At 38.9% G+C, this 20,422-nt stretch overlaps 2 protein-coding genes across 5 annotated transcripts in view; one reads left to right on the forward strand and one right to left on the reverse strand.

The window, feature by feature from the left end:
• Positions 1 to 618, forward strand: part of POLR1E (RNA polymerase I subunit E) — a 38,623-nt gene extending 38,005 nt beyond the window's left edge. For all 4 annotated transcript variants that reach the window (XM_075208353.1, XM_075208342.1, XM_075208373.1 and 1 more), the window contains one exon: positions 244 to 618. In XM_075208353.1, coding sequence (XP_075064454.1) covers positions 244 to 400 — 157 coding nt within the window. In that variant the 3' untranslated portion in view covers positions 401 to 618. The remainder of the gene's footprint in view (positions 1 to 243) is intronic.
• Positions 619 to 16,172: 15,554 nt separating this feature from the next.
• The window catches only part of FBXO10 (F-box protein 10), a 103,108-nt gene continuing 98,858 nt past the window's right edge, over positions 16,173 to 20,422 (reverse strand). The window contains exons 10-12 of the mRNA XM_075208385.1: positions 19,973 to 20,283; positions 17,524 to 17,705; positions 16,173 to 16,365 (exon numbers count right to left, since the gene is read on the reverse strand). Of these exons, the coding sequence (XP_075064486.1) occupies positions 16,188 to 16,365; positions 17,524 to 17,705; positions 19,973 to 20,283 (671 nt within the window). The 3' untranslated portion in view covers positions 16,173 to 16,187. The remainder of the gene's footprint in view (positions 16,366 to 17,523; positions 17,706 to 19,972; positions 20,284 to 20,422) is intronic.

The following is a 20,422-nucleotide window of genomic DNA, read 5'->3' on the forward strand; positions in this document are numbered from 1 at the left end:
AACTCCATGCTAGCAGTGTCCCCCAACTTGGATGAAAGATAATTATTATATACTTTTTTTTTTTTTTTATTTCTCCTTCTCCTCTCCTCTCTCTCTCCAAAAGGGCACAAAAAACTACATCCACTTTTGTCTAGGATCTTAGTCAATCAAACAGATGAATTGATGTATTGTTAAAAGCACAACACCATGTGCTGTGATTATCTTAGTTTCTCATTTGTTTTTTTATGTGTATTGTTTTATCAGGATACTTGAAATAGCTAAAGCGATGGGGCTGAAGATCAGCAAAAAGATGACGTTTTCTGACCGGTCTATGGATGATGGACATAAAGTTGGTACATTGTCACTTCCTCTGACACTGTACAAGCCATCTGGAAGGATGATAAAAAGAAAGAAAATGTGAAGAAAACGGACACCAGAGTCTAGCAATGAAACTCTTAGATGCAATGTTATATGCTGCAGTAAGGGTCTCTTACACTGCAGGTGAAGGACTGTTCTGTGGTGTAATTTGCAGAATTATTGTGTTTCCTAGTTGAAGGCTGAGCTATGTATTTAACTGGCTTGTCAAAAATAGAATCATTTATTGGTTCAATAAAAAAAAAATTGAATTCCTTGCAAGTATGCTGAAAGCAATATTGATGCACTTGTTACATCCATACCTGATCACATTTTTTCATACATACTTTTTATCTTTCTGTAATTTAAATTAAAGTTATTAGAAATGTTTGCTTTGTTTTACAAATCTGAAATTAATGTAGGAACACCTCAATCTCTCAAATTGCAAATTGAGTACATTGAAATCATGGGGTATTAAGTACTATATTTTAACCTGTGTAGACGACTGTAAAGGGATTTATGTCAACGGAACAATTCATCATAAAATGGTCTATGTACGAGGAGGTAGCCTTCATGCACACAGACCAACCCATGATATGGATTCCTGTGTGCTAAGCTTACTAGCTCCTCTATTACCATGCAGAGACAAAAAAAACCATTTGTTCTATATACAGTCAAGTCCATAAATACAAAAGGACATCGACACAATTCTCATATTTTGGGTTCTATACACCACCACAATGGATTTGAAATCAAACAAACAAGATGTGCTTTAACTGCAGACTTTCAGCTTTCATTTGAGGGTATATACACATCCAAATCAGGTGAACGGTGTAGGAATTACAATGGTTTCTATATATGCCTCCAACTTTTTAAGGGACCCAAAGTAATGGGACAATCGACTCAAAATCTATTTCATGGACATGTGTGGGCTATTCCCTCGTTATTTCATCATCAATTAAGCAGGTAAAAGGTCTGGTGTTGATTCTAGGTGTGACATTTGCATTTGGAATCTGTTGCTGTCGGCTCTCAATATGAGATCTAAAGAGCTGTCGCTAGCAGTGAAGCAAGCTATCATTAGGCTGAAAAATCAAAACAAACCCATCAGAGATGGGTTAGGTGTGGCCAAATCAACTGTTTGGAACATTCTTAAAAAGAAAGAACGCACCGGAGAGCTTAGCAACACCAAAAGACTTGAAAGACCATGGAAAACTGTGGTGGATGACAGAATAGTTTTTTCCCTGGTGAAGAAAAACCCCTTCACAACAGTTGGCCAAATCAAGAACACTCTCCAGCAGGTAGGTGTATATGTGTCAAAGTCAACAATCAAGAGGAGACTTCACAAGAGTGAATATAGAAGGCTCACCACAAGATGTAAACCATTTGTGAGCCACAAACAGGAAGACTAGATTAGAGTTTAGCAAACAACATCTAAAAAAGCCATTACAGTTCTGGAACAACATCCTATGGACAGATTAGCGTGCTGGGGGTCATGAGTTTGATTCCTACCAAGGCACTGTCTTTGAGGAGTTTGTATATTCAACCTATAAATCTGCATGGGGCAGGGACTGCATTGAATGATTGCATATTCTTTTTTCAGTGCTGCATAATATCATTGGCACTGTATACATAATAATCACACAATTGGACAAGTCACATAAGATCAGCACACTTGGTGCATACTCTGCTGCTTTGAACAGTCTGATTAGCTGATTGGCTGCATAACTGGTGACATGCTGGACTAGCAGACGATAAAGATTGTACACAGTAAGGTTTTCTGAACCTAATCTAATGCAAATTAAAACAAAACAATGGAGTGCTGGATTAAAATACACAGCCAGAGAAAGGTGTTGACACGTAGATTTACTTGCTTCTGGTTTCATAAATTTAAATAAGAAATCAAAAATGAATGGCACACATGGTAATTTTTTACAATACTTCAACAAGAATGAAATGTTAAATTCACCGTTTGCATTTCATGTCTGTCACAGCATTGCTAACTGACTGGCCCATTTATATGTTTCTCAGTTCAGATGACTGAAGAAGTCTGGGCTAGTTTGAGTGTAAGACAACGGAGTTGGTAGCCTGATCATGGGAAAATAAATGTTCATTTAATAGTTGCTTAAATTTGAGACATTTATTATTGTACAAATACCCCAAAGCTTATCCCACAGAGTGATCCTCGAATTATAGGAAAAGGTCCAAGCTTTTTCTTAGAATGACCTTTCTGTGGGGTCCAGTGTCTGTCTGGGGGTTACTGAATTGTTAACAAGTTTTTTTTTTTTTCTCCCCCGCCAAGGAAAAAATAAAAATAAAAATCTCCCACAGATTTTTGACGGCAATAGCGACCGTTTTGAGTTAGCGCAGCGGGAAAACTCATGCAATTCAATTGAAAAAGAGTGAACGCTGCCCCCTCATATTAAAAATTGTTTGCGAGATTTTAGGGAAGTGAAGGAGTTTTAACGCTGTCATGTATAACACAAAAAAAAGGTTTTGCATGCATTTCCATACATTAGATTGCATTACACATTGATAATATCTATGTTACAGTACTTTCTTTAGCATATTTTTTTAATTGAACTATTTTTTACCATAAATCATTTATACCATGTCAAAACACATTACTACATTCATATTTGTACCAAAAACATACATAAATATAATTAGTGATTTTATTTTTTTATTTTGTTTTATGTTTATTTTATTTCATTATTTTTTTCACAAAAACATCAACTTACACAAGTTAGGCATTAGTGATAAAACATAAGTTTAACTTTTTTTCCACATTATTACATGATTTCAAATACTTTTCAGAGGTTTTTAATTTTTAACACACCTCAAGGAGGTGTGAGATAAAACAGCATATTTTCTTGTTTTACCCACCCCGTTAAAAAATAATTGAATAGCTTTTAACGCGGCTGCCTCTGGCACACCCTATACTTTCAATAGACCTTCCACTGGAGCGCGAGAGGACTGTTTTGTGAAAAAACGTAGCGTTACAATTGCGGGTAAAGTTAACCCGCTTGAAAATGATAAAAAAAACAGCGTTAAAATGATTTAACGTGGTCAAAAAAAACCTCGCTGACAATTGCATACCCTTCTCTGTGTCTTATGCAGTATTGCGACTGGAGAGTACTTTGCTCAAATAAAAAGGTATACTAGGGGCTGGTGTTATCTTAGTTAATTAACAATGCATACACCTTTTCTACCACCACAAAGGATTTATTATGGTATCCTTATGTTCACCAGAACCACTTATTAATGTTTCACACTGAAATCACATAGACATGTAGCATGAGCCTCATTGGGCTTCGTTAGTTTACAAAGAATCACAGAAATACTCTAGATTATATATGTTTAATCTGCAAAATATTTCAAAGGCTTATTTACAAAAATTAATAGACATACAAAATGTTGCACAAATGAGTTTCAGAAAATAAAATAGGAAATAAGATCAGAGTACTAAAGAGGTAGACTTGCTGTGTGTGAGGGGAACACAATTGAAAAGTATGGGACATTTCTGTCTTGATAGACCCCTCATGAAATGCACAATCTGATGTCTAAGGCAGAAGATTTTAAACCATTTCTTTTGACTCTTCACCCCCACCTTAGGAATTTAGCTGTCAATAAGACAGATTGATCTCCCAAATGTCACAGGGCTTTCAAAGTGAGATGAGATCGGAATGTCCACAGGACCTTGAAGTCTCACCTTTGCTTGTCGTTGGGCTTGGCTAAGTTTAACTCCTCTGCATACACAAACTACTCAGAAATTTATCTGGGCCTGGCTACTTTCACAAGACCATTGTCACTTGCCTAGGTCAGTTAACAAAATACACTTTGAAAGGTTACATAAAATATTCAGTGTTATACATAGATTCAACAGAAAATAACAAACATGTCATTATGTCATTAGATATACTACATTTCGTCACACCTCCCCCTAACCTAGGGCACGGAGAACTGACCTGTCACTGTCTCTTCTGTCCATCCACCACTTCTGCCCCTTGGCGCGAGAGGCCATGTGCGTTTCCATGTTCTGCGCCCTTCTGGTGCTGAAGGGTGAAGTTATATTGCTGCAAAATTAAACTCCATCATAACAGCTTTCCATTTTCCCCAGAAACTCTATTCAGCCAGCTTAGAGGATTATGGCTATAATAATGGGGAAATCCAACCCATACAGGTAGGGCTGTAGCTTTTGAAGTGCCCATACGATGGCTAGGCACTCTTATTCAATGGTAGCAAATGCCACCTCCCAGGGGAGTAGTTTTCTACTTGGGAAAATGATAGGGTCCTCCTCCCCCTGTGCTGTCACCTGGCTAAGGACAGCTCCTAGTCCATAGTTAGACGCGTCGGTCTGTACTTTTAACCTCCATTTGAAATCTGGGCTCTGTAGAACGGGACTGGGCCAAAGCATATTTTAAAGCTGTAAATGTATTTTCACAATCCTCTGTCTAATTAACCACCTGCGGTAATTTCTTTTTTGTCAAGTCAGTCAGAGGTTTGGCTAGGGTGCTATAATGGGTCGTGAATTTTCAATAATATCCAGCTGTACCTAAGAAAGACATGACCTGCTTTTTCGTGGTAGGGGTCAGCCACGCTATGATAGCCTTTACCTTGCCCAGCTCTGGACAGAGGGTGCCTCCTCCTACACGTAAAGCATTCTGAGACCATTCATGTGTGTGGTTGCTTCTCAGCCAAGGGAGTGGGCTCACTCCCAATTTTGCCTAAGAACACAGCCATGAATAAAGAATGGTACCATTACCAAAACATCATCCAAGAGCAACTACTCCCAACCATCCAAGAACAGTTTGGTGACAAACAATGTCTTTTCCAGCATGATGGAGCACCTTGCCATAAGGCAAAAGTGACAACTAAGTGGCTCGGGGATCGAAACATCAAAATGTTTGGTCCATGGCCAGGAAACTCCCCAGACCTTAATGCCATTGAGGTGGGTGGACAAAACCCCCCCACAAATGCTGACAAAGTAGAAGCATTGCTTAGGTAAGAATGGGTGGCCATAATTCAGTATGTGGCCCAGTAGTTGACTGACAGCATGCCAGGGCAAATTGCAGAGGTCTTCAGAGAGAAGGGTCAACACTGCAAATATTGACTCTTTGCATAAACTTAATGTAATTGTCAATAAAAGCCTTTGACACTAATGAAATGCTTGTACACTGAAGCAGCAAACTTTGTGAAAACCAATACTTATGTCATTCTCAAAACTTTTGGCTGTAGAATAGATCCTGGAAGATAAAGTAGAAAGCAGACCTAGACCTGTTTTAGTTAAGTTATTAAATTCGGTAGATATGATCAGATTGCTGGAAGCATACCAAAAACATTCAGAACTTTGTTATCAAGGAGATAAACTTTCATTGTTTCAAGAATTTTCCTACCAGGTGGTGACAAAAAGGCATGATTTTATTGCCAGTTTGTAAAGAACTTTTTACAAAGGGCATAAGATTTGCATTAATATATCCTGCAAAATTAAGTATTATCCATAATGCAGAACCATTGTATTCTGATTCTTCAACTTCAGCTAAAGCACTTTTGGTTTTGAATAGACAAGCCCACAAACGGAAGGAGGAAGGCAATAAGAAGTAAAGAAAAGGTCACCGAATATCTATTTATAAGATTGTAAATTTAGACACAATGGGCCAGATTCAATTGTCTGGGATGTTCCTAAGAATATCGCTATGCGGTTTTTTACCGTTACTATGATAAAAAGTAACGCTGAGTTTTGCTCGCATCTCTGTGGGACACAAATAAAAATCAGCGTTACTTCTGTAGGCATCTTGCGCAGATATTTAGAGAATTGAATCTGCCTGAATATGAGGAAGAAAAAAACACATATTAAAACACAATTATAATTATAAAATATTATGTTAAGATTAAGATATTTAAAGAAACACATCTATTTGTTGGGTAGTAGTTTTTGCCTTGTGTTCTTTTCACTTTATTATTTTCTTTTTTGTGGCTTACTTGTAAGTCATAAGTTACTTTAATAATGATTACAAAAACAAGGAAAGTATGGTAAATTAAGTTATGGTTATACATAAAGGACAAGAGGAAGATAATATTTGAATTAAAAGGGAAATACATTTTTGTCTTGGAATTTAGAAGTATTGAATGCAGTATTAAAGAGGAAAAAGATTATACAACAACTTAAATGTTTTAAACCAGATATAGCTTTATTAGAAGAATCTCATTGAAAGGAAGGTGATACCAATAGTTTTAAAAAAAAAAAATTGGATTGGAGAATACAAAGCTAAGCACAGTAGTGTTATAATATTATGTATTTGATCAAAATCTGAACCTCATGTTTTCATTTTGCTACATACACACAGGTATACATACATACAGTGGTAAGGATAAGCTCTGACAACAACTGTCTTTGTTTTGTGTACATATATGGGCAATTATAGTACCATGCAGCTGGTACCATATATAATATGGAATAGGCCGAGCGCAGACTTATTTCTTCTTGGATCTTGTCTCAAAATATTGCCTTATGTTGTCATAGCAGCTGTTCATCAAGGCTATTTAAGGCTCATTTCAGTGTGGCTCACAAGCCAGCGCTTGCTAGTTGTAAGCCCCTATACCTGGGAAATTAGTAAATCTGATTTTAACTGCATTTTAATGGTGTTTAAAGCATATAGGTCAGTGTAGGACCTACAAAAATGAGGTGCCCTTGACACTTGGATAAATGTTTAAATGTTTTGAGCAAAATATGAACCAATACCTCATGTTTTCATTTTGCTATAGACACATATGCAGTGTTCAGGATAAGTGTTGACAACAACTGTTCTTCTGATTTGTATATTTCCTGAGGAAAGTTGACTCCACCCAGAAGAAAGACATTATCTTATGTAACACGAGGCAAATAAGGTCTCTTTCTTCTCTGCTCCCACCATAATAGGACATACAGACACACAGCTCCCAGCTGATGGAAACTGTAAGTTGAATGGAATGGAGGTTTGTGTGCCTGGAAAGCCATTTATATCAGATTTCAGTTAATACTGTTGTGAAATGTAGGTGGAAGGTTAAAATGTGTTTTGTTTAATGCTTAAAATTAAGTCCAGCCGGAATGTGTCTCCCCCCACTCCCCACAGCTTTCTGCCCTTCCCCCAAACACACACACACAATTCCAGAGCACATTCACACACATTTAACAATAGGTAAAACAGACTCGCACACCTTTACACTGCACAATAGCTGAGAACCACACAAACACAATAACTTGTATATCTATAAAACAGAAAATTAATGTAATGTATTGTATGAACATCTATGCTATACCACTTATTTTAATAGCGCAAACGAAACCTGTTGAGTTTGTGCAATATACTCTGTTTGCCGTTTTATATTATATATATGAGTTTTACAATTAGAATGGTAATTAAGAATACAAAACATTTTAAATGAAGCTACAACTTGTGTTCAGTCTTTCTTGAAAATATATGCATAAATATATGATATATAAATTTGTCCTGTGGATTTAGGGAGAAATAAGAACTATAATGGGTTAACGGAAATAGTCATAAATAATGAAATTAAGTGGTCATCCATACATAATTATGGGTGAGGACTTTAATACTATTTTCAATCCAATAATAGAACTAATTCAAAGGCAAAAGAAAACCAATTCACTAAGGCGCAAATGGGCAAAATCAGACTCTGTGGTCCAGCAGTATCTGACCCGAGGCGGTGCTACACTTGCCAACAACCAGGGCACATACAACGAAATTGCCCATGGGGAGGAAGACGGTTCCCTGGATTGAGACCAGCTGTGCCCCGACTTTCAATGTGCCAAGGAAAATCGATTGATGGTGGGGAGGGGTACTATGATCCTGATGCGCCAGAAGCGGTGGAAGTAGTCTATAAGATGGAGGTGGTAGCGGTAATCAGAAAGGCTACCCCTGCAAATATGAAGGGACACATGCAGTCTGTAAAAGTAATGGCCAGGAACTGCAGGGACTCTAGGGCTTCTATTAATCTGATACGGCCCACCTAATCAAAGGCTAAAGAACAGGTAAATCAAAATTTCGATGGCGGGAGGCCAGATTAGTTATCCCCATGGCCAGGGTTTTGGGGAGGTGAATGTGGGACTTTTGGATGGATTACCTACCCACGTTATTCTGGGGGGTGGATTGGCCAGTTACTTTGTGGGAGATATCACACGGACTCGAGCACAGGCTGTGGAGACAGCACCCGATGACCCACACATACCAGCACCAGAAGTCCCTGTTGGATCAGCTGCCACACCACCTGAACTGCTGTCTGTGAGTAATGCTGTACCAGACTTACCTGACATTAACATGAATCTGGGAAGGTAAATAGGACTGAATTTAGGAAAGCCCAACAGACTGACCCAGCCTTAGATGGTCTCCGCAGCCCGGCGGAAAGATTGGGGACTTCAGGAGGATATGATCATGTGGGAAGAAGGGAGGTTGTACCGGATGCCCCCTAAGGCTGATCCTCTAGGGCCAGGAGTGACTAGGATATAGCTGATTGTTCCCCAGCAGTACCGTCGCCGGTTACTAGCACTAGCCCATGACATTCCCCTAGCTGGCCACATAGGGGTTCGTAAAACCCGTGCCCGGTTGCTACAACATTTCTTCTGGCCTGGAGTTAACCAGGAGGTCAAACACTATAGGTCCTCATGCGATGTATACCAACGCCTTGTGGGACCCCCATGTCGGGTCCCCCTACAGTCCATGCCCATCATAGGTGAGCCGTTTAGGAGGGGAGCCATGGACATTGTGGGACCTTTTAAGAAACCAAGCCTAACAGGAAAGAAGGGGACAAATTTGAGATCCATCCCTTCCCTACAACCCCCTACCATCTCCAGACTAACGGTCTTTGCAAGATATTTAATGGGACCCTTAAGCAGGAGGGGGGGGGACTGGGAGAAGTCATTGCAGCAGCTATTATTTGCATACTGCGAAGTGCCGCAGAATTCTCTCCTTTTGAATTATTATATGCTCAAAGACTATCGACCTAGTTCGGGAAATTTGGAAAGGGTCATTCCAGGAACCTGAGGTTCCAGTCTTGAAATATGAGGTACAAATGAGGGATAGATTGCAGAGGTTGATGCAGCTCGCTCATGCCCATATTTTGGGGGAGCAGGAAAGGCTGCGCAATTATTACATATATCGAGAAAGGGAGTTAGAAGTTGGACAGAAAGTGATGTTGCTAGTACCTGCCAGAAAGCACAAGTTACAGATGACCTGGGCAGGATCCTATGCCATAGTGGACAGATAGGGCCGGGTAGATTACGTTATTGCACTAGATCGAACCGGGAAGCGGGTGGATACCTATCACATTAATAGGTTAAAATAGTACGTCACCAGGGAAATAGGGGCCGTGGCCATCTGCGGCCCACCTATGGACGACCCAGAGCCTGACCCTATACCCGACATTCTTGCAGCAACCAAAAAGGACTTAGGGGTGGAGGCAGTGTCCATAGGCCAGCAGTTAACAGGTGCCCAAACTCATCAGATGAAGGGAGTATTGGAGGTAGAGAGGCCTCAGTTCACCAGCAGGCCTGGGCGCACTCATGTAGTGGCCCATTATGTCGACACCAAGGAGGCTCGGCCTATTCAGCAACCCGCATATCGAGTGAGTCCCGAGGTGCTTGACATGATCAAAAAAGAGGTCGATGAAATGCTGGCATTGGAGATCCATTATACCATCCAATAGTCCCTGGGCGGCCAGTGTGGTGTTAGCGCCCAAGAAAGACCGGAGTACACGCTTCTGCGTGGATTATAGGAAACTGAAGAAAGTGACAGGGACAGACGCGTATCCTATACCCCGGGTAGATGAGCTGTTAGAAAGGCTGGGGGCATCTCCCTATGTGTCCACGCTGGACCTTAGTAAGGGGTACTGGCAGATACCCCATTCCAGGGAGGCACAAGAGAGGTCTGCATTCACCACTCCGTTTGGACTATTTGAGTTTACTGCCATGCCCTTCAGAATGAAGAATGCCCTGGCCATCTTTCAGCATACAGTAGATCGTTTGCTGACAGGGTGTGAGGAGTTCGTCCAAAAGCATACCTGGACGATATAGCTATTTTTAGTGAGACATGGGAGGACCACCTGCAACATGTGGCCCAAGTATTAGCCCAGATTAGCCAGGCAGGGTTGACGATCAAACCAGACAAATGTCAGATGGGGATGGCAGAGGTGTTGTACCTCGGGCACAGGGTTGATGGAGGAAATATTGGACCCGAGCCATAAAAAATTGATGCCATCCTTTAATATAGGCATTATATTTATATATATATATATATATATATATATATATTAAACTAAAGATTAATTAATACATATATGTGGGCAGCACAGTGGCGTAGTGGTTAGCACATCTGCCTCATGAGTTCAATTCCCGACCATGGCCTTATCTGTGTGGAGTTTGTATGTTCTCCCTGTGTTTGCGTGGGTTTCCTCCGGGTGCTCCGGTTTCCTCCCACACTCCAAACACATACTGGTAGGTTAATTGGCTGCAATAAAAAAAATTGACCCTAGTGTGTGTGTGTGTGTGTGTGTGTGTGTGTCTATAGTAGGGAATTTAGACTGTAAGCTCCAATGGGGCAGGGATTGATGTGAATGAGTTCTCTGTACAGCTCTGCTGAATTAGTGGTGCTATATAAATAAATGATGATGATGATGATGGTGATACATATAGAAAGAAATAAGGAGAAAGAAAGAGATACAAAATAATTTATTTATTACTTTACAGGGGCTATTAGTAGTCTGTGCCCCCCTCTCTTCTCCGTTGTGCCCCAGGACAAGGCCATGTCCTGCGCTGGTAAATACGTTTCTGCATTCCATGCACACACACTACTTATCGAGATGACCTAGCCACCGATTCACCTTATTCAGAGGCCTTGTAGTACTTTTATGTACTAGGGTAATAGTAAGACTTGATCAGGGTTAAAACTTGATGGTAGTTTAGATTTAGGACTTAGGCTAATATCTGGGTAGTGTTAGGGGCAATACTGAGATTACTAGGTCAAGGCTAGTATTTATCTACATAATTTAATCTGAAAATAAATAAAAGCCCTGTGCAACCACAAAATACTTTTAGTGTACTATGTTTCCTGAGCACATATAAATAGAAGCCCCCTGGCCTCCTGCTCAAAGGGAACAATCAATGCAAAAATTTAAATTTTCAGATATGAACCATGAACATAAAATACATTGATCACTATTAATCTGAGATTCCACTACAACTCAGCAATGGATTGGGATGGTAGTACTTTTCAACAGACAGCTGAAGCCCTTCCATGTCTTTGCAACAGTTTTTTAATGGTAACTGACACTGTTTCTGCAGAGGGTTGATATAATGATGGATATATTTAGTTAGATATAAACACTCCAGTTTTTTTATGTATATTATTAATAGCAAATAGTGGCTTTGTATGCTCCTTAAGGGGTTTAAGGCAATTCAAATACATTTTGACTCTGCTTATAAAAAAAAGTTAGCTGTTTCAGTAGTGTATTTCAACCATCCAATTTACCTCATTACCTGTCTTGTTAGATACTTCTATTTACACTGTTCAAAAATCCAAAGTAAATGAAAACAAAAAACATATAAAATATAGCTTTAATGTACTGTTTTTCATATATATACAGTTTTCACAAACCTACTTCTTAAAAAAGAACATAGGAAAATGTTGTCCTTCAGATATGCATGTCAGATATAGGCTTCTACATGTAATAATGGTCCTTCTATACAAAAAAACAAAGACAAAAGGTTAATATCTCTCTAGGTTATATTAGCTTTACTGTATAATTGTGATAAAACATTGCAAGACACCAACTCTAGCAGGCTGTTTTTTTTGGGATATCCTGTTGCACCCAGCGACAGAAGACCAGTGTCCTGCTCTAGATAAAGCATATTTTTACACAATTCATATCCTTATGAGCAGTGGTTCAATTGGAAACTCACTAGTGGCGGTAATGAAAATGCAGGTGTATGGGATTTGCTAGTATTACAATGAAGGCAGTAGGAGAAGTGGCGATATACCAGCCCACGTCAACCATTGCTTATGAGTCATATCCCATATGACTCATATGTTGCATATATGTTGCCTATCCCATACCCAAATGTGTCATTTACAGCTATTTATATTTGAAAGCATTTGGTCTTAAATGTGAACTTAGTATACTGAATAGACATTTTCAGGTTAAAATAGGTTAAAATAGTACGTCACCAGGGAAATAGTGGCCGTGGCCATCTGCTGCCCACCTATGGACGACCCAGAGCCTGACCCTATACCCGACATTCTTGCAGCAACCAAAAAGGACTTAGGGGTGGAGGCAGTGTCCATAGGCAAGCAGTTACCAGGTGCCCAAACTCATCAGATGAAGGGAGTATTGGAGGTAGAGAGGCCTCAGTTCACCAGCAGGCCTGGGCGCACTCATGTAGTGGCCCATTATGTCGACACCAAGGAGGCTCGGCCTATTCAGCAACCCGCATATCGAGTGAGTCCCGAGGTGCTTGACATGATCAAAAAAGAGGTCGATGAAATGCTGGCATTGGAGACCATTATACCATCCAATAGTCCCTGGGCGGCCAGTGTGGTATTAGTGCCCAAGAAAGACCGGAGTACACGCTTCTGCGTGGATTATAGTAAACTGAAGAAAGTGACGGGGACAGACGCGTATCCTATACCCCGGGTAGATGAGCTGTTAGAAAGGCTGGGGGCGGCTCCCTATGTGTCCACGCTGGACCTTAGTAAGGGGTACTGGCAGATACCCCTTGCCAGGGAGGCACAAGAGAGGTCTGCATTCACCACTCCATTTGGACTATTTGAGTTTACTGCCATGCCCTTCAGAATGAAGAATGCCCTGGCCATCTTTCAGCATACAGTAGATCGTTTGCTGACAGGGTGTGAGGAGTTCGTCCAGGAGCATACCTGGACGATATAGCTATTTTTAGTGAGACATGGGAGGACCACCTGCAACATGTGGCCCAAGTATTAGCCCAGATTAGTCAGGCAGGGTTGATGATCAAACCAGACAAATGTCAGATGGGGATGGCAGAGGTGTTGTACCTCGGGCACAGGGCTGGTGGAGGAAATATTAGACCGGAGCCATCAAAAACTGAGCCAGCGCTGTGGAATTAGTGGCACTATATAAATAAATGATGATGATGATGATACATATAGAAAGAAATAAGGAGAAAGAAAAGAAAGATACAAAATAATTTATTTATTACCTTACAGGGGCTATTAGTAGTCTGTGCCCCCCTCTCTTCTCCGTTGTGCCCCAGGACAAGGCCATGTCCTGCGCTGGTAAATACGTTTCTGCATTCCATGCACACACTTTAACTACTTATCGAGATGACCTAGCCACCGATTCACCTTATTCAGAGGCCTTGTAGTACTTTTATGTACTAGGGTAATAGTAAGACTTGATCAGGGTTAAAACTTGATGGTAGTTTAGATTTAGGGCTTGGGCTAATATCTGGGTAGTGTTAGAGGCAATACTGAGACTACTAGGTCAAGGCTAGTATTTATCTACATAATTTAATCTGAAAATAAATAAAAGCCCTGTGCAACCACAAAATACTTTTAGTGTACTATGTTTCCTGAGCACATATAAATAGAAGCCCCCTGGCCTCGTGCTCAAAGGGACCAATCAATGCAAAAATTAAAATTTTCAGATATGAACCATGAACATAAAATACATTGATCACTATTAATCTGAGATTCCACTACAACTCAGCAATGGATTGGGATGGTAGTACTTTTCAACAGACAGCTGAAGCCCTTCCATGTCTTTGCAACAGTTTTTTAATGGTAACGGACACTGTTTCTGCAGAGGGTTGATATAATGATGGATATATTTAGTTAGATATAAACACTCCAGTTTTTTTATGTATATTATTAATAGCAAATAGTGGCTTTGTATGCTCCTTAAGGGGTTTAAGGCAATTCAAATACATTTTGACTCTGCTTATTAAAAAAAGTTAACTGTTTCAGTAGTGTATTTCAACCATCCAATTTACCTCATTACCTGTCTTGTTAGATACTTCTATTTACACTGTTCAACAATCCAAAGTAAATGAAAACAAAAAACATATAAAATATAGCTTTAATGTACTGTTTTTTCATATATATACAGTTTTCACAAACCTATTTCTTAAAAAAGAACATAGGAAAATGTTGTCCTTCAGATATGCATGTCAGATATAGGCTTCTACATATAATAATGGTCCTTCTATACATAAAAACAAAGACAAAAGGTTAATATCTCTCTAGGTTATATTAGCTTTACTGTATAATTGTGATAAAACATTGCAAGACACCAACTCTAGCAGGCTGTTTTTTTTGGGATATCCTGTTGCACCCAGCGACAGAAGACCAGTGTCCTGCTCTAGATAAAGCATATTTTTACACAATTCATATCCTTATGAGCAGTGGTTCAATTGGAAACTCACTAGTGGCGGTAATGAAAATGCAGGTGTATGGGATTTGCTAGTATTACAATGAAGGCAGTAGGAGAAGTGGCGATATACCAGCCCACGTCAACCATTGCTTATGAGTCATATCCCATATGACTCATATGTTGCATATATGTTGCCTATCCCATACCCAAATGTGTCATTTACAGCTATTTATATTTGAAAGCATTTGGTCTTAAATGTGAACTTAGTATACTGAATAGACATTTTCAGTTTAAAAGTACTTCCTAGATCATGTTCTCATATAGTATTACTTATATCATGTTAACCACTGTAGCATGAGGAATTGCCATTTCTTCTAGTATTATATCCGCTAACAGTGGTATTCAATTTCAAGGAGTCAGAGCCGGATTCAGCAGGATGGTAGCGGTTAAAAAGATGGTTTCTATCACTGTAGTTGGTTAGCGGAATGGCTGATAATTGCAAAAAAACTGTTTTATTTTGAACACGTACTACTAGACAAATTCTTATTTCAGATTTTAAATACACCAATGGTTTTATACATTGGTGGCAGTTCTTCATATTTTCCAAAAGATTATAACCAACAAAATAAAAGTTGCAATAAGAAAACAAATCTATCATATCTAAAGGTTTTAGGCTTTTTTTTTTTTTTTAAAACTGTGTCGTGTGTATGGCACGTACATGTAGACATCTGTAGTATGCTAGGAATTGTTTTTATTTTTTGTTGAATTCTTTAAAACTGTAAAAAAGCTGCTGAGCTTCACTCAGACATAGAGATCTCTATGAAATTGTCTACATTAAAGACAGTGATTTCCTTCTCATGTAATAAATATGGACTGTAACATGATGTATAAATTGGTACTGATTATGCATCATCTAATTGCAAGACACATATGTCTTTTAAGTATTTTGTCAGGTCTAAGCTACATGTAAACACCAACATCATATAGAGTAAGGTGCCACTTGATACATACAAGTTCCATGTCAACACAGGGAGTGAGGGTCATCATAATGATATGTAGTGTTTAATGGAAAGCATTTTAATGGAATATCTGTAAACCTGTAGAAAGAGTCCATAAGAAATATATTGTATTCAGCTTTGTCCAACCCTGATTTTGCTCTATTACTAAATATCCTCGGCAAGGTAGATGTTGCCAATCTTACCTCGTTGAAATGCTCCAAGAACCAGAGAAGTGATGTTATTGTGTAAACCTTACAGTAACTGGATGTCCAATATACATATGCAAACAATAATGTAAAACGTATGAGGATGCTGTATTTAACAGACTGAAGTCTGTACTTTGGTGGTACCTCATCTCCTCCATAAAGTATAATGTTCATATCACTGACACGAGTATCGTCATGATGGATTATTTTTCAGAGGTCAGATATGAAGTAAAGCAGGGCAAATATTGTCCTGTAGTCAAAGAATAGAACAGAAGATGCTACCATTGTTGTGACAGCGTCCTTCCACTCTTGCTGCAATCCTGGTGGTAACAGTGGCGACCCTCTGACTACTTTGGGTGCTGGAGACTCCTCTTGTACAGCCTTCAATATATGGTCTGGCAGGAGGGTTCTCTAACTTCCATGTAACATCTGACCTGCAGGTAAGCAGTACTCAATTAATGGCAATGCAGTCACATTCCTTTATCTCAAACTAGCACTACAACACTGCACCACTGAATACTAGAAGTGTACATGTGGAGAATGCGGTACAACCGAAGAACTGAAAAAGGAAACCGTCAGTTTAACAATTGATACATTTAATTTACTGTACGAAATAGTGCAACGCAACTACTAAAACCAGATTTAAAGAAACCGTGGCTATATTTCTGAATAGCTCCATCTCCCTGTATATTGCTCTTATTAAGTAATAATAATAATAGCACTTGACTCACAACGGATTAATATATCATAGTGTGACTGGTGGGAATAGTCGGACAAAAATTGATTGAAGGTGGGCAGTGGAACCATGTATTAAAATAAAAACAAAAATAAAGGAAAACTATATTCTACTTAAAAATAACTGTTTATACATATATGAAACAGTAAGTTCATCTAGTACTTTTCATATCCCGGTTCATGCTCTCCTTTATAAATCTCAAATTGAACAAATATTGTGTATCAGTTCATAAATCTTCCACAGTTTACACTTCTTTAACATTTCCATTACAAATCACAAACAAATGCAGTCCCAGTTCATAACCCTAAGTTTTATTCTCTCTCAGTTGAACAATAATCACTTACATCAGATGACTTCTTTTTATCTCATTAACAATGGGGTACCTGCACTTTGGTTCACACTCATGGCTCTCAATGCTGCTACAAATGAGTGACTGTGACAGCAAGCGCCATGATACAAGACTCTCTGAATGACCTAGCTTTCCCTCCAGCCTTATAATACTTATGTTTCACAGTTCTATCCAGCAGCTCTGAGAAAGCCTATTAATAATACAGGTTTGGGTATCACCAGATTCTCAGTCCCTTGTACTTTAGGTTCCACAACTGACACATTGGGGGATGTGCCTGTACTTGTGCCCCGAGTATAAAAATATGATTTTGACAAAGCTATCAAAAATAATCACTAGCATTCATACTTATTTACTCATGTTTCAATAACATGGGAAACAAAATTTTGCATTGATACAGAAAATGAAAATGTGTACTATTACAGTGCCAGAACCTAAATGTCATCCAATTTATTTTGTAAACATAAGCAAAGAAACAAATATGATGACTTCAACAAGAAGAAAACATACTTTTTCTTGAAGGTAAGTAGCTTGTTATGTTGAACGATGCAGTCTTCACTGTTAGACATCTGCTGCAAAATGTTTTGTCCTGATTTTCCTTGAAAGATGACGTTTTCCTGCACAAGGCCTTTGGAATGATCAAGGAGTGCTATACCGTAGCCATGAAAAGACTGAATTCTGTTCCTGGTCACCTAAAAAAATAGAGGCAAGCTGTCAACACATGTTTGGAACTTTTAGGCATTTTAGGTAAGAGGAGACTGGAAGAAACCATTCCTGCAGTGGTTGTAGTAAGTAAGGAAAAATGTATATTTATTAGGGGCTTTACATGTGAACCTTGATCCATGAAGGGGTAGCATATTACCTTTGTGCAGTCCAAATCTATGGATTAGAAAATATATGGATGCCTAGTAAATATGGCGTGAAAACATTATTAAGAATTCATTTACTTAGGCTAGCTACACACTGGAGGTTTTTCAGCTAATCATCGTGCAAATCATGTAATAAACGACTGTTCGGTCAGATATCGCTTTGGTGTCTATACTTCCATGTTCCAAAGTGCCAATGATTGCTTAATTTGGCCAATAATTCCATAGTATCCACAATATTAAAATAAATCATTGCTGTGCAGTTGCGAACGAACGTACACAAAAATGTATTAGAGAATGAATGGCGATGACGTGTTTCCATTTCCCTTTAAAAGTTTTTGGGAGGTGTTTGCCAGAGATATTCTGCCCTTCATTTAAATTTCTTCGGCATATAGCTGCAGGGAGCTCATATGTCGTTTCACTATGTATGAAATAAAAATCTTTTAAGACGACAATATGGCTGTCAAAAATCGCTGCCCGGAAGGTTGGTCTTCCACAAATTGTTTAAAACGTGTCTGATCGGACCTTCAGTTGCAGGTACAATCGTTGTAGATAATACATTCGGAAAATTCTCCAGTGTGTACCTAGCCTAACTCTTTGGCTAAAGAGGGAAGACTAATCAGGAAGGCTGCCAGTTCCTTATATATACACTTGCCTACTCTCCCGTAATGTGTGGGAGGTCCCTGGAGGAAAAACACGAAAGGTTGACAAGTATGTGCTTATAGCTGAGAGCCTAACTGCACTTTTGCAGAGTGACTTTTTATTTTATGTACCAATAATTTGCAGATACTTAGCTGACAACCACTCTATAGATCTACATGGAGCTGTTCTAATTATTTCTTGCACAGCATCTCATATCAGCTCCAAAACTGGATTTATTTGCTCTTACATCCTATATAATTTATTACAGTAAATATGCTCCTTTCTGTCTGTCCTTTCTAGCAGCACTGTTAATATCCACCTGTCATTAGTTACTAGGTAGTCAGCACACTACACTACTTTATGACTCTTACAAAACCAAATTTTAAACTGTTATTTTTTTTGAAGCCAGATAGGGCTATCTTTTTAGTAAGCTGTTAGAACAGTTACCTTTTTATGAGCACTATGCAGACAAAAATATGGGACAATCACCTTTTTAAGATAACTTATACACAGTTAATACTGCCTCATAAAAAAAAAATGAGCAATTTGTCCTAAATATATAAATACCAGATATGTACAATTCACAAAACTGTTTTTCGGGGCTAGTTGTAGGATTTTGTTTTAGATTTCTATTAAATTTGTATTTGTATCTTCAATGGACACAAGTAACAGTTACATGAGATAGAAAAGAATGGAAAGTACATGTTACTAATTTTTTTGTTCAAAACATAAACAGAGACAAGATGGGGGGGGGGGGGGTGGGGTTGGGGGTAATAATGAACAGTTAATGGTTGCGAATGAACAAGGTGAGATGGGCCAATAAGGCATGGTTCTAGATGTGAGAAAGTTGATTTGTATCCTTACAGCTTCTGACAGGCGTGTATGCGTGTCTGTGCTCATCTGCATTTTGTATTTGCGTGAACATGTCCTTGTACTCAGTCAATGGTAGATCACTCCTTCCCACCCTGTCTCCCCAATGTCAGATGCACACAGATCTGCATGGGCACATATATGTGTGCTGTCTGTGTGTATGCACATTACAAATATTATTCATGTACGCTATACAAACAGGCATACATACAACTCAGTATCAGAAACATAGATAATACTCTGCAAATGTAAAAATGACGAGGGCCAGTATTGTGCATATTTATAGATCGTTATTCAAGAAAATTGGAAACATTTCGACAATAAAAACTCTATACTTTTGTTATAAACTCCTTAGACTCCATCCTAACACCTTCATCAAAATCCTGCTGTGTGTAGGAGAATATATGGAAATAAAAAGTCTGTGTACGTCCACTTTCTAACTTTATGTTGACTTGAATGTTGTACAAATTTGTAGCAAAACAAAAATTCTTTAGCAAACTACACTGAAAACAAATATATCCCACTCAAAATGCGATCAGATCTCTGTGAAACAACATAAAACAAACAAATAGTACCAGTACCTTCATGTCAGCAGTTTGTATGAGCTGAAGCCCACAACCACGGTTTCCTATAATATCATTCTCTATGATGGTTCCATCTCCCTTGGAGGCAATGCCATGGCTTCTGTTGTCATAGATACCATTACCTCGTAACTCCACTCTACAGGCTGTCTCCACATGGACGCCACTCAGTCTGTTGCATGAGATGCTGTTATTTCCAATACGTGCAAGTTGGGTGCTTTGAAATACAGCCACACCATTGTCATGGTTGGCATGTATTGCGTTAGCTATTATGTTCAGTGCCTCACTACTCTTGATGTACAGCCCAGCAGCTGGAACAGGACAGAAGAAACGAGAAACAGTTAGGTGAAATACAGTCCCTTTTAAAAACTATAAGAAAGTTGGACATTCTCTAACCTCCAAAGGTTTTCTACTTAAGGAAAATGGGCCTGATTCATTAAGGAAAGTTAA

The sequence above is a fragment of the Mixophyes fleayi genome, chromosome 1 (genome assembly GCF_038048845.1).
Source record: "Mixophyes fleayi isolate aMixFle1 chromosome 1, aMixFle1.hap1, whole genome shotgun sequence".
NCBI classification, from domain to species: domain Eukaryota; kingdom Metazoa; phylum Chordata; class Amphibia; order Anura; family Limnodynastidae; genus Mixophyes; species Mixophyes fleayi.